The sequence below is a fragment of the Protopterus annectens genome, chromosome 2.part0, assembly GCF_019279795.1.
Source record: "Protopterus annectens isolate FY-2018-M chromosome 2.part0, PAN1.0, whole genome shotgun sequence".
NCBI classification, from domain to species: Eukaryota; Metazoa; Chordata; order Ceratodontiformes; family Protopteridae; genus Protopterus; species Protopterus annectens.
Window position 1 is genome coordinate 1,606,871,147 of NC_056728.1, and position 14,936 is coordinate 1,606,886,082.

The 14,936-nt window shown below is 40.7% G+C and overlaps 1 protein-coding gene across 1 annotated transcript in view; it reads right to left on the reverse strand.

Annotated features, from left to right (window-relative positions):
• The window catches only part of MCM3 (minichromosome maintenance complex component 3), a 398,684-nt gene that overhangs the window by 306,854 nt on the left and 76,894 nt on the right, over positions 1-14,936 (reverse strand). The window contains exon 6 of the mRNA XM_044061704.1: positions 14,728-14,836. Coding sequence (XP_043917639.1) covers positions 14,728-14,836 — 109 coding nt within the window. The remainder of the gene's footprint in view (positions 1-14,727; positions 14,837-14,936) is intronic.

Here is a 14,936-nt window from a genome sequence, read left to right on the forward strand (position 1 = left end):
AACTATACTGGGTAGGAATGAGGCCTAAAAGGCAGCAGGATTTAAATGAGCTATGAAATGTAGCGAGAAAGACTGGTTACATAAGGGACGTACAATATTTGCAATTGTGTCAGTATGGTTCGTGATATAAAATGCTTAGACTAGGATTGTGTTATGTGATTTAAATTCATTTCTATAAATGTAAGATTGCTCATGTAATAAGTGATGGTTTAATGAAGATGTTTCTTGTAACAAAATAAGCAAGAATTGAATAATTTATGTAATGTTGCTTAGGTTACATGATATATAGCAATACGTGTGAAGTATAATGTGTTACACATCACACACACTACAGAGCTTGTCGTAATATTTATTATGTTAATATAGTTTGATTACTTTTATGTTGTTGTGTCTTTCGGCTTTTCCCGGTTAGGGGTCGCCACAGCAGAACTCCGATCCGCTATATGAATGCAAATTTGCCTATGTCACAAGTGATTACAATAAAGGCATAAAAAAAAAAATGACATGCACACAGCTTCTCAGATTTACAAATAATTTTAGTTTTACCCAAATATCTCAGCTGCCTGTACAAATCCAAGGTGTTAAGAACCAGGGAAGGAAAAAAGGAAGGCAAATGAACAGATTAAGGAGCAACTCAATGACCACTTTGCGCATAAAAGGATTAATATGAAGAGACACCCTCTCCCTGGATTAATATGAAGAGACACCCTCTCCCTGGATTAATATGAAGAGACACCCTCTCCCTGGATTAATATGAAGAGACACCCTCTCCCTGTGAAAAACTAAGAAAGGAGGAACTAGGAGAACCTGAAGTTCAGAAACCCTCCTGGCTGAAATAAGAACCAAAGAACAACAGTCTTCCAAGTACAATGTTGTTAAGGAAGCAAAATGAGCCAGAGTAATTTTTTCAACAACAAAACTGAGGTCCCATGAAAGAGGAATAGACTTCCTGGAAGGCTAATATTAAAGGACGCCTTCAAGAAACAGACCTCAAATCTGGAAGCCAGAGGAAGATCCAAGGGCAGACAAGCAGTGATTGCTGATAGGCGAGCTTTAACTGAAGAATATGCCAACCCAGAATGGAGCAGATCACAAAATAGGACAATACGAACGAACCTCCAGGACCTAGACGGTAACAGAGGCACCAGACAGAAAATCTCTTCCATTTGAAAAAGTATGATTTGCTTGTAGTGGGCTTCCTGGCCTCCTGCCAGACCTGAAGCCCATAGTGCCTGAAAGGGATCAAAACCCCATCACCCATAGCTTCACTGCAGAGTGGACTAGCAGAGTGGACTAGTGAGAATGGATGAGACTCCATGGCTTGTGTGTGGAGATCCACCAGGAGAGGTAATTTGTGGCAACTGCCCCTGGCAAAGTGAGAAAGAAGGGGAAACCAATGCTGTTTGGAACCAAAGGGAGTCACCAACAAGATTTTGAGAGAGTCCTGCCTGATCCTGTACAATATTCTTGGAAGCAGAAAAGGGGAAGCAGAGAAAGGGGAGGGAAAGCATACATAAACATCCCTTTCCAAAGGGAAAGCAGGACGTCCACTTTCCAAACCAGAGGGCCTGGGACACTGGAAAAGAATACAGGAGGTTGCCTGTTCAGAGGAGAGGCAGAGATATACCTGAGGAGTACCCCAGTGATGGGCAATGTCCAGGAATGCATCTCTGAAGCATCCATTTGTGGGCTTGTGTGCTGGACCTGCTTAAAGAGTCTGCCACTAGATTGTGCTCTGAAGGAATGTGGACAGCCTGAAGAGATACTTGACCACTAGGTCCCAGACCTGAAGAGCTAGGCTACAAAGAAGGTAGGACCTTGTACCCCTCCCCTTTCTTGTTGACATACCACATCACCATGGTATTGTCTGAGAAAACTTTGAGAAGCCTGAGATGAGAGAGGCATGAAAAGCCTGGACACCTAGAAACAGAGCCCCTCATCTCCTTGATGTTGATGTGATCTGACCTCTGATGAAGAGGCCAGAGACCCGGAGCCTTGACAGAGACAAAAGGGAGCACCCCATTTCCTGTCTTGAGACATCTGTAAAGAGCGAGTCGGTACTGGAACCTGAAAAAGCCCTGGGTTGAGAGAAAGTTGATAAAACCACCACTAAAGCAGAGACCCGTAGCCTTGACAGAGACAAAAGGGAGCACCCCATTTCCTGTCTTGAGACATCTGTAAAGAGCGAGTCGGTACTGGAACCTGAAAAGCCCTGGGTTGAGAGAAAGTTGATAAAACCACCACTAAAGCAGAGACCCGTAGCCTTGACAGAGACAAAAGGGAGCACCCCATTTCCTGTCTTGAGACATCTGTAAAGAGCGAGTCGGTACTGGAACCTGAAAAAGCCCTGGGTTGAGAGAAAGTTGATAAAACCACCACTGAAGCTTGAGCCAAGGAAGGGAAACAAGTTGTCGAGAGTAGGATGTTAAAGCCACTAACTTGAGGTACAACTGAAGTTTTCTCATGTGGAGCTGGTCAGAGGCAGCATGGGACTGGCAGAAGCCATAAATCTGAGGACCCCGAGAAGTCCCTGGTCGTGACTGAATCCAGAGGAAGAAAACAGACTAGGAAAAAGGCAGACACAGGACCTCTGTGGTAGGCAAAGATGTCAGTATGGGGATGGTCTGGATCCTGCAACCAAGGAAAATATGAAGCTGGGAAGAGTCTAACCTGATTTTGAAAGTTTATGGTGAACTCCAGACTGCAGCAGGGAAATAGTAAACTGAAGATCCTAAAGCAAAGCCTCAAGGGATGGAGTTTCAATGAGCAGACTGTTCAGATAAGGAAAGATCTAAACCCCTCATCCTGCAAAATGTAATGACAGGAGCAATGCATTTGGTGAATACCCTTGGGGAAGTAGAGGCCAAAGCACATAACTGAAAAAAGCTAGTGAAAAAACAAATTTCCTGCAACGGGGATGGATGACGACGAAGGTAGGCATCCTTAAGACTGAGAGAGACCAGAAAATCATGAGGAACAAACAGTGGAAATATCAGGAGGGGACCTTGAAAAAGGAGTTTAGCTGAGAAAGTCCAGAATTGGTCTCCAGGTGCCATTTTTCCTGGGAACCAGAAACATTCTGGAGAAAAAACTCCCTTTTTGGGCAGGGGCCACAGCCAGAACAGTGCCTTGGGTCAATGGGTCACAACAGAGCAAAGCACCTCTGGGAAGAGCGGAAGTTGTTCTCTAAGAGGTTGCGGGACACCCAGAAAGTGAGTAAGAGACTTCCAAACCAAGAAGTATCCGTGTTAGATAATGGACAAAACCCAAGAGTGCTGTGATCCTTAAAATTTGGAAGGGACAGGGAAACATGAAGGGACAAGAGAACCTGACCTTGGGAAAATAGAAGCAAAATCAAACTGAACCTGGCTTGTCCTAAAAAGGAGCTTTGAAAAAATAGGGGTCTGTAGATTCAACAGGAGGCACATGTCTAGAACCCTTTTTACTCTTTAGCAGAGAGTGTGAAGATCTGCAAACAAATGCAGATTTGGAAGGGTAGTTCCTCTGAAACTTGGGAACAGGAGAAACACAATTACATTTCAAACTCCTGCAAGGCTTTGCTCTTGTCCTGGAGAGACTTAAAAAGTTCAGTAGCAGCAGTACCAAAAAGATTATCCAAAGAAGCAACCAATAATTTGGCCTTAATGTCATCAGGTGAAGCCTAAGTAATGCCTCAGATAGAACCAAATGCAGCAGCCCTTGAAGGGCTGCATCATAACTGCACTTGAGTGACTGACAACTTGAGAGGTAGAACCCAACCAACAAGGAAAGAGATTAAGCCTTCCCCTCAGAATCAGGAAGGTCAAAAATCGCCCGAGAAACTTGAATGCTAAAACACACTTTGCTCATGAGAGTTTTGTAACAGCCACAAAAGACAATGTGGCAATAGACCTTTGTGCCCAGTCTTTCCATGGCCACACTATCCTTATCTGAAGGAAGCAATTTGGTAGCAGGCAAGAGCGTGCAGGATTTGTCAGAGGACAGCACAGAAGGATCAGCAGAAGGGCATTTATACAAATATTTACAATCACTGGGGACATTATAAAATCCATCAGGTTTCTTAGGAGCTGGGAATTGGGAGGCTATAGAAGCTGATGAAAAGTATGGAGAAGGGCAGCCAGAACTGGAGGAACAGCAGAAGGCTTGGAAGACTCCCAACTATAGAAGCTCTTAATACCCCTTCTGGACATCATAAGCCTGAGAAAAATCCTGCTTAAATAATCTCATCATATTGGAAACAGTGTCCCCACAGGAGAGTTCCTCTCAAGGGGAATCTGGACCAATAGAAATCATCCTGCTCTGAACCATAGTCAGAAGGGAAAGGGATCTGAGAAGAGTAGGCTAATTATTTCTCCCAAATCCTGATCCTCAGAGGAATCCAATTTCCTGCTTCTTTTAAGAGGAGTGGAAGACCAGGGAGGGGCAACCACAAAGACCCTGCCAAGGAGGCTTTAAAGCATTACACAACACCCCCCCCCCCAAAGAGTAAAATCCTGCCATTCACATGGAGGATCTAACTGCAGCTGAAATATGCTTTACTTTGTTTTTCTGTGGGATGTTCGCACAAAACACCCTGGGAGGTTCAGACTAGTGCCAACACTCAAGCATAGTAGGGACCCCCCCTCAGCAAGATCTGCGGTATCCCCCACAGCCCCATGGAAATAATCTGCTGAGGTTCCCCATCAAATTCAAGAGCAAACATTTGTAAAGCTTCAGAAGATGTGCGAGAAGTCAGATCCATGCCGGCTTCTGACTGGGGTCAAGGAAGAGGAATCAGAAGCCATGACCATGACCACACGATCTTCCAGGCTTTGACTAGCCTCAAGAGAGATGTCTGAGGAGGCTAGACAGCAGTCTGGCCTTTTTTTTTGGCAGACTGCTGACTCTCAGAACGGAAGACTCTACCATAACACCTAGAGCCAACAGCTTAAGATACTGTCAAACAAAAACGGCTGTAGGTAAAACCAAGGTGCATAAAAACATGAAGTAAGAACAAAAGAACAATGCACCAAGGTAGCACACAATAGCGTCTTTAATAAATTTATTAAAGACGCTATTGTGTGCTACCTTGGTGCATTGTTCTTTTGTTCTAGCTTAAGATACTGGTTTTCATTGTGAACAGACAAGGACATACTACTACATAGGGTCTTCGACAAACACCTGGCAGATAGAACACGCAGTATGATCTTGGGAAACACGCAGACAGAAGAGACACTGGCCGTGACATCTGGACAGGAAGAGGACTCCCACACTGACATTTTCCCTTTCTGGATAACATGAAGCAAACACTAAAAATAAGAGAAAGATAAGTGCCCTGATGGGCACTTATCTCATCTGAAAAACAGCATTAGTAACCAGCACAGAAGAAAGGCATTCAGACATTCAATGATGGCATCAAGACTGGCGGCAAAGTTCTGAAATGTGTGCATCCATACGTCAACTTTATGCCCTACACCGTGCGAGGAGAGCATTGTGTCATGTACGGCACCTGTAGATACTAAAGGCACTAGCAAACTGGCCAAATGTTGGGCTATCCTTGGCAGGGGATCCCTCAAGTTAGGAACACTGCAACAGTGATATGAAAGGACATCTAAGATACAACCCATGAGGTTTTCATGCATGTACTTGCATGCATCCCCATAGAACTGGTTTGGCTTACCAGATGTTGGCAACTGAGAATTAGATGTCAAAGTAATTGCACTGATGACCACAAATCTCTCAAAATAGTGCACAGATGGCCATTTGCGGTTAGTTTACTTGATAGCCAAAGGATGTTCAAAAGCATCTCCCTCACCATTTACAATGTCCCACATTAAATTAAGGGTTCCATTGAAGAGGGACTGGGGATGTTGATGCTGAAGGAAGGTTTCCTTTCATTATGTGTCATACTTGAGTTGGGAATACAGCCTTACAAAATAAAAAATCCTAGTTCTCTCCAACATCCAACAGTTCAACAGTTTTCTTAAAACTCAATCTATATTGGCCCCCAACATCAGAATGAACTTGCAGAAACCGTAAATGAACAATTTATGTGCACAACGACCACCGCTTATAATTTACTACGCACTGAAAAGTGTCCTAAAGGACACAAAGGGAAAGTTGCCAGGAGAAAAAAAAAAAAGTCACCTCCAAACTAGTAATATGCATCTTGTACCAATCCATAGAAATACCATACTAAACAAATACATCACAACAGTAACACAACCGCTCTACAAGGCTAACTGGTTAATGGTCTTACTAGTAAGACTTCTGCCTCCATGATTACACTGCTCCTCTTTTGGGAGGGGTTTCTCAGCTCCTACAAATAGTGCAGAAATGTATTCATAACTTTAGCTTCTAAAATAGGATACCCACAAACTAAAAGTTGAGGACATCACCCTTCCCAAGTAAGGTAAATAGTTATGCACATGGCACAAAAGCAGGGCATATGGCCAAGTAAAAAATAATTTAAATGTTCTTGTTTATACACATTAAAACAAAGCAAATATTCAAAAGTGACTACTCCCACAATATGCTTTTCAATTTCCAAGCTCCCGTCGTTACTCATTTAGAGGGGCCCCCTCAGTCTCAAGATGTCATAACCAGGAATTGAGACCAAAGAATCTTCTTTGGCTTCCTTGAAGGTAGAAAGGAAATCTGAAGCATCATTCTTCCACCCAATGCACAAAGAACCTGCTCTACTAAGGCAGCATGTTCAGCTTGGCTAGCTGTTTGGCACTAGGCTGTGACTTTCACAAACTAAATTCCCATATCAAATGAACTTGTTCAGGTTAAGGCTGCAGCATCAAGACTAACAGCAGAGTAAAGCATGCATACATATTCTAGTCTGAGCAGACAAGTGCACAAGACACAAAATGCATCAATTCCCCATCTGAATGCCACCTGTCCTCTCAGCTATATTCAGTTCTGCGACCACACTATCTCAAGCTTATTCCCTTTTATACTTTACTCTCAGTGCTATTTAGATGCAACTTCGGGTGTGCTCGTCCGTTATCCCTATATCTAAAACCCTTCACTGGTACAACAGACAAGATTTACATACAGAGCAGCATGACAGCTTGGCGATTAAAATCTCTACCCATCAAATTCAAGGCCCAATCTTGATATATGGTCAGTGTTTTTAAAGCAATCTTCCCCCACTAACTGCTTCAGTTTGCATCAATGTTTTGATCTCTGCCAACCTCAAAAAACTGTAGTTAAACTACTATAGATTGACCCATGCCTGGGCCATGAATGAAAAGGGCCCAGTTCACTTACCTGACCTTTTATATCCTTATATTAGGAGGCTTAGTTGTGTTTGGCAAATAAGGTAATCTGTTATCCTCATCACCTGTTTATGGAATTAATTTGTTGAAAACCTACAAGAGACCACCTCTACCAAATGGGATCAACTGGAAAACAAGCCAAATGCAACACACAAGAAACAGAGTGGAAATGGTGGGGATACCCCGTACGCCATTTAATCCTAACAAAGGGGAAATTGAGTTTCCCCAATTAGTGCACCACTGGAAAAGTGGTTCCTGCGCTTTGAACACAAGTACCAAGAAAGTAATGTTTTCACATTAGGAAGATTTCAGATCTGCACTCTAGTGGCAGTAGAGAGTAGCCTGGGCTCCAAGAAGAAAACCACTGTAGAAACCTCAGATTTGAGTTTTGGCCAGTGAGCACATTTCTTGTTTATTCACATTCTGTGCCCGTATCAAAGTCTTGGCTCATTTATACAGAGTTTGCCAATGCTGACAACCACCATTGTGATCAGAGTGTATCTGCTCCAATTCAAAGTCATCTAAGCTACAAGCACTTTTTCACTACTGCCATTAAATTCCTGTCTCTGGAGTTTCTACACTGCTTCAAATTTTAGTACTGTTAATCATTAACTGCTGGATTCTGCACTCCTGTATTGTAAATTCCAAGATTACTTTTTTAAGTCGTGCTCGCTGTGTTTCTGCACTTCTGGCCAGTAATGTTTTTACATTAGAAAGATTTTAGGTCTGCACTCTAGTTGACAGTAGAGGGCAATATGTTTCTATTGCGATTCCCAGCTCAGAAGAGACCACTGGAGTGCATTATTTTTGATTGGCCAGTGGGATGGTCACTTATTTTAAATCTTCTGTGATTTTGTAGAGTAGTTGCATTTGTGCAATACTTAGATTGAACAGCAATAGTTAGCACCCTGTACAGAATAAGGTTGTACGGCTCAGTGAGAGGGGCCTAAGCAAAACACTCCACTCCCTCAAAGCTATCCTTACCACAGAGGATGTAGGAGTCTTTGTGTAGTTCCAGAGACGTGGTTTAAAACCACAGACAGCATCTAGGCAGTGCCAGGCTACAGTGCCTTCCCCTCCCGTGCAGTAACTGCTCTAATGTGTGGGACAAAAGACTGAAGCATTTCAATATTCAAAGAGTCACACCTCAAGAATGGCCAAACAGTACGACCCACTTGAACTACTCCATGTCCAATTCGCCATAAGCAAAGTACCATACCAAATCACTGCAAGGTACAGAAATCAAGTACACCCACCAGTACACCCACTATCAGTAGTTACATGGACAAACGACATTATATGGAGTTTCACGCCTTAATAGCGGAAGTGTTTCTGTATTTTTTGGACTTGAACATTTTCAGATTATTTGTTATAGCAATACAGTAGCTGTGATACATGTATAATATAAGTGAATTACAGGCAGGCTCTTCAAGGTGCTTTTTGTATCTAGTAACATAGTCCATAGATTTGTTTTTTGGATTTGTATGTACCATCAGGACGCTAAACTGGGGTCATTTTTTGGAAAAGTTGTCTTTACCTTTTTGGGGCCTGACTTTTTGGAGTTGGACTCTAACAAGCCTGGTGGACTTTTACATATACAGGAACTCAATATGGTGCTTTGGCTCCTTTCATCAGCTATAATTAGTAAGCCCGTTTACAAAATTGTTAGTCTATGAATGACAGCAAAATATTTTTATGTATGCCATTATTACATCCATTATATTTGGAGAATTTTGCTTATTGTTTTATGCTATAATTGGTCACTGAATTTGTTATTACTGTATTACCAAAGGCTATATGATGCAATTTAGGTTGCAGTTTCTTGAATTTAACCAGTTGTGTACAACTGTTCAGATTTTCCCAATGTAGTACCTGGGTGTTTGCAGACAGATTTGACACTGTTTAGCCCTTTTTTTGTGCAATTCACAGGCTATAGTAATTTTCATCACATTTATAGGCTAGTGAAATATTACTACTAAAAAAAATTTCACTAGTAGATTTTATTAAAATCTTGTGAATAAACATTTATAGGGGATTGTTGGGCCAGTTTATGACTATGGACCCGATAACCATACTTCAAGGTCTTTCTGCGGGCAAGGATGATCTCCAAGTATTTGGAAAATGTTCCAATATTTCATCACAGGGTGTTGAGGATTATGAAAATACAGAAATGAGATGTAACCAAGTGTTTTTCCATCTGACTAAATCAATGAAAAAACATTACGCACTGTGTGACATTGGTGTCAGTCATGTTGATACTTTACTACAGGAATGGGCTACTGCACAGAAAGATTCTATGCATTTTGTGGCAATATTGACAGGTTACTATGAACATAGGGTAGCTCAGAACATAGCAGAGCTATGTAGTATTTGTGATTAAGCTAAACATTTTGAAAGTTAACCATTCTGTTACTTTTCAAAAGCTTACAAAGGTCTCACTGTAACTGAAAAACAAAAAGGAAAATAAGAAAATTTCAAAATGACATGAGGGATTATACACAGAGGAAGCCTTTTGGCTACCAGAAAAATGTAAGATTTGTTAACATATTCTACACAATCCAATAAAAGAAAATCAATTCTGAAAAAAAAAAAAAAAAAAAAAAAAACTAGAGATACATCAGATGAGGAATCTTCCTCCATTACCGATATAGAATGTGAACACAGACAGGAATCACCAGCCCCCCCCCCCAAAAAAAACATCTGGGAAAACCTTTAGAGTTGGAGATGAAGGGGTGGTAGAAAAAAACAAGCAGCCACCTTAGACACATTGTTAAAATTGTTGACACCACAGTAGATGAATGTTGTAATATTCATAACATCGCTTCTGTTGTATTGTCTGATCAGGAAATACAACTGCTGAACAAGAGATTACATTTTGTGCCCTTTTTTTGCGTCAGAAAATGCGTTTGCTAATGATGTTATTTCTTTTTGTTGTTTGTTGAATCTGAGCTTATATTCTGGTGACTATTCTTCTCAGCCTTCTGAGGATTTTCGATTTCATTAAGTCCAAATGTATGCCCTTCATGAATAGGCAGGTGGCTGCGTTCCAGCGGTGCATTCTCAAAGATCTACATTTTATGGGGACAGGTGTTAACGGTCTATAGGAATAATTTAACAGAGTTAGAAACACTGACTCATCTTTCAAATACCAATTTGTTTATTTCTGACAAGGGTGGGGCCATTGTTACGTATTTGTCCATGTATTTTGAGGAGGCTGTTGGACAGTTGTCAGATGGGAGATTTTACATGAAAATGTGCATAGATCCTACATAAGAAATAGATTATTTTCTACAGCCAGCATGTAATGAGGGCATTGTTAGCCAGCATGTAATGAGGGCATTGTTAGCCAGCATGTAATGAGGGCATTGTTAGCCAGCATGTAATGAGGGCATTGTTAGCCGGCATGTAATGAGGGCATTGTTAGTCAAACTGCTGCGTCTCATTTGATGGTACCCCAACCTCATTATTTATACCTGCTGCCAAAGATGCACAAAGACCCCTGTAGACCACCAGGTAGGCCGATTGTTTCTGGTAATGGGTCTCTTACTGAGCCCTCATCTGCTTTTCTTACTAAATATCTGAAACAGTCATGTGCTGTTAGAGCCAAAATTCAAGACACTACTGAATTTTTGAATATTACATCTGAAATGCAACTTGAGCCAGGATGGGTTATGGGCACATTGGATGCAACGGCCCTTTATACCAATATACTGCATTGGGCAGGCCTGATGGCTTTGGATTATTGGTTAAAATCAGGTCTCATGGGGTTCAGAACTTTTCTTTTGTTTCTTACTGAAGAAGTTCTAACAAAAGGTTTTCTACTTTAATGGTGATTATTTTTGGCAGGTTAAAGAAACAGCTATGCATGCATCTTTTGCACCCATCTATGCAGATCTCTTTATGGGGTATTTGGAGGAACCAACCTCTATATGATGTAACCCATACTCTATTTTTGGATGAGATTGACATCTGGCGCAGGTATTTGGGTGACTGCTGGATGGTGTAAAGGTCTGACACTGCATATTTGCATGAGTTTGTCAAGTATTTGAATGATAACAAATGGGACATACATTTTACCTTGCATTTTGACATTAATATTACTTTTCTGGATGTCCATATCACATGCAATAGTGATGGCACTGAACAGTAATGTTTTTTGAAAACACTCGCACTTCAATACTTTGTTGCACGCAAGTAGTTTTCAAAGACATTTTATTCGGAACATCAAGTCAAATTTTTTATGTATACGTCACATCTGTTCCTCTGATCAGAATTATATTTAACAGCAGCAGGATTTGGTTAATAGGTTTTGTCAACGTGGTTATAAAAGGGAACATATTATTGAAACCAGCAACTGGGTGTCTAATCAGACTAGGTCATTTTTGCTGAAGTATCAGCATTTGGCTCAAGGAAGGAATCAAACCAGCCTAATTATTACTTATGGCAGGAATACTTCCCAATTTTATGGAAGTTATACATAAATATTGGGACATCCTACTTTCTGATGACAAGCTGTGTAATATTTTAACTTCCAGATGTAGATTCTCATTTTGTAGAGGTAAACTTTTCTTTTGTAGTGTTTTAAAAAAACACCCAAAAAGTTTGTTCCGATTCTACACAAATGATAGTTGGGGGGGTTTACTGGCAAGTTGTGGCCTGTGTAGCCACTGTTTTGTGTAAATATGTTTTGAGGTCGAAGCAATTTACCAGTAACCTACCAGTAAAAATACTCCCAATGTATACGAAATCAAGTTTGTAGGTAATTGTAGTTCTGACTGGATTATTTAGCAATGTGCTCATGTTCTGCACTTTATGAAGGACAAACTTTGCGTCCACTCAAGATATGTATTTCGGAACATATTAGTGATAGGAGAAATAAAATATTGTCCACTGTGTGCTTTACAAACATTCTATTCAGCACCCTGGAGCACTTGGTGTTCATTATTGATAAAATTCAGGGAGATGGGAGAAATAAAATTGGTTGTCATAGTATTTTAAACCGAAAAAAAAAACAGTTTGATCATTAAGTTAGGTTATTTATTTGCTCCCGGTCTTAATGAGCATTTGTAATCTGCTAATTATGTAGCCTTGAAAAGGAGAGCACCTATAAAATGCAAATTAAATTTGTGGTTATATATTCACTGACGAAGTTATTTCTACCGAAACATCTTTGAATATTGTACGTCTTTGTATATGTATATATTTATAGTGCATTTGCACTAGTTGAACTGTGGTTATTAACGGGTTGGGATCCACTCTACAGTGCTGGCCAGTTTATTCATAAAGTACACCCACACCACTTACCCAAATATACTAAAGTCACTCTGCTTTGAGCACATTATAGCCATGTGTGACCAAATACTTCACTCCAAACTGGGAAACAACATCCAGTGAGCAGGCCAAGAGACTCTTGGATTGTCAACATAAATGCTTGAACCAGTTACTCCATACACTCACTAAGGGCACCAACAGGTTTGATCTCCACAGAGAGCTTTGCACTCTTTTACATTCTGGATTTGTCAGGCAAGATTATCTATCTCCTCTGAAATCAAACTAAAACCTGTCTCGTCATCCAACCCTAGTATGTTTAGAAATTGCTCCAAAGCAAGCCACCTACTGAGCAATACCCTAGGAAAATGTCAAGCTCCTCACCCCAAACCAAGTGATCAAAGTTGCCTCTGCAAAATTCTTAACAGAAACCCTATGGCACTGTTTAAACATTAGAAGCATCTGTACTCAGCTGAAATAAGCTTTGGGCTAACAAACCACCCTGGTGGAACCTGAATATCAACAAGTTATATAACAAAAGAAAAAGTCTAGAAGAGCAATACATACAAAGGTCATAAAACCGTCAAACAAAACAAGACTTCTGAATTGCTTATCGAATCCAAAGATTAATTTGAGGTAACTTTAGTCTCACAGGTAAAGGACAACCACAAAACTACATTCAGCTACATATACTACCTTAAAAGCAACACAGTGTGAAACTAATTGGCTCTATATAGATGATTCTGTTTGCAAAGGATGTAGCAAACTTACTAGCTGACAAATTTGGCCCCAATTTCACCCTTCTCACCCCCCACCCGACAACTTCCAAGAGATGTCCTCAACCACAACCCCCCCCCCAGCTAATAATATATGAAGAAGTCCTCAATACGCTCACCAAAGCAAAAAAATATTGCATTTATGGGCCATTATAATTTCCCAGGTTGCCTCAACAATAGCATGAAAATACCCATCTGTCCCTTTAGCATCCTTGTTCTCCAAACTGCACTTTAGGCTCTGTTTTACTTAGGAAGATTTTAGGTCCACACAACAACATAGAATGCAATAGCTCTGCAAAACAGTAATTGGTCTAACCTGAGTAATTACAGAAATATAAATCTGACAAGTCTCATAGGAAACCTTCATGATCCTATGCAGTTTGGATTTGTCAAAGACAGATCATGCCTGTTCAAACCTAGTGGATTTCAGGTCAGCAAAGCTATGGACGAAGGCAAAATAGTATAATGCCCATCTTTACCTGACCAAGGTATTTGACTCAACTCTCAAAACGAGGAGTACACCTATATGTTACCTACTGGATAGCAAATAGGAATTCAAAATAGGGACAATGTTCAACCTCGACAAAAGAGGTCAGTCTACACAAAAGAGGCAAGTCATCAGCAGAGCCCCTCAGGGCTTTATGGCGGGGTTCCTTTTTTGCCATCCAATTTTCAGAAGTCAAAGCCAACATTAAAGGCTTCTGGTTGACAAAGTTTGCAAACAAGCTCACAGCAACTAGATTCATCCAAAGACATAAATATCCTCCAAGAGTTTGTCAAAAGCTAGTAACCGATGCCACGGTCTAAAACAAACTGCCAAAAAATGCACAACACTGCTTTTGGCAAGGCCGCCTCCCCTTGGAATTGCCACAGACAATACAACCGTAAGAGTAGATCCACTTGATAATGGACTTGGGAACATATGTAGGATATAACCTGGCCTTTCACCACAATCTGTTGTAATGAAGCCATTCCATACCGAGAATCATTAAAAAGGGTATGCCACCCTGTTCCAAAGATGTCATTAGTCTGCCGTTATCATGGAACACCCACAGAGATCCCTTACAAAAATTACATAGCATAAACCACATGGAATACACAGACCACCTCAAAGCCTTACATTTAAACTCAGAGGTGATCTGTATCTGCCTTACAAGCCATTTCAACCACATACAGGAATATGATTAAATACAAAATACAAAACACTATGTATGCACATGAGTATAAATGTTTTAGAATATATTCCTAAAAATAAATTAAGTTTACTCTACTTCAGTGAAACATGGATTTAGTTCAAAAAGAAAAAAGTCAGGGAGAATTCTGAATTCTGGCCACTGCTATACACAGCCTTAACTGCAAGATCACACCTGACATCTTCCGAGTTAACAGCCAGTTAATTAGGTGAACAGGATTCCTACCTTGGAGCGACTTTTGCTGAATTTCTTAATTTTTGCCACATCGTCAGAAGAGAAGAGAGGAGTCACCTCCTTACTCATTTGTTTCACATTGCAGGCAATCAAAATAGTCCTGAAAACACAAGAATACATATTATTTCAAGCAATTCTACATGCTAGCACTCAAACACAAGGAAAAAGTTAGACTGTGTAAGATCTATCCAGGAGCAAGA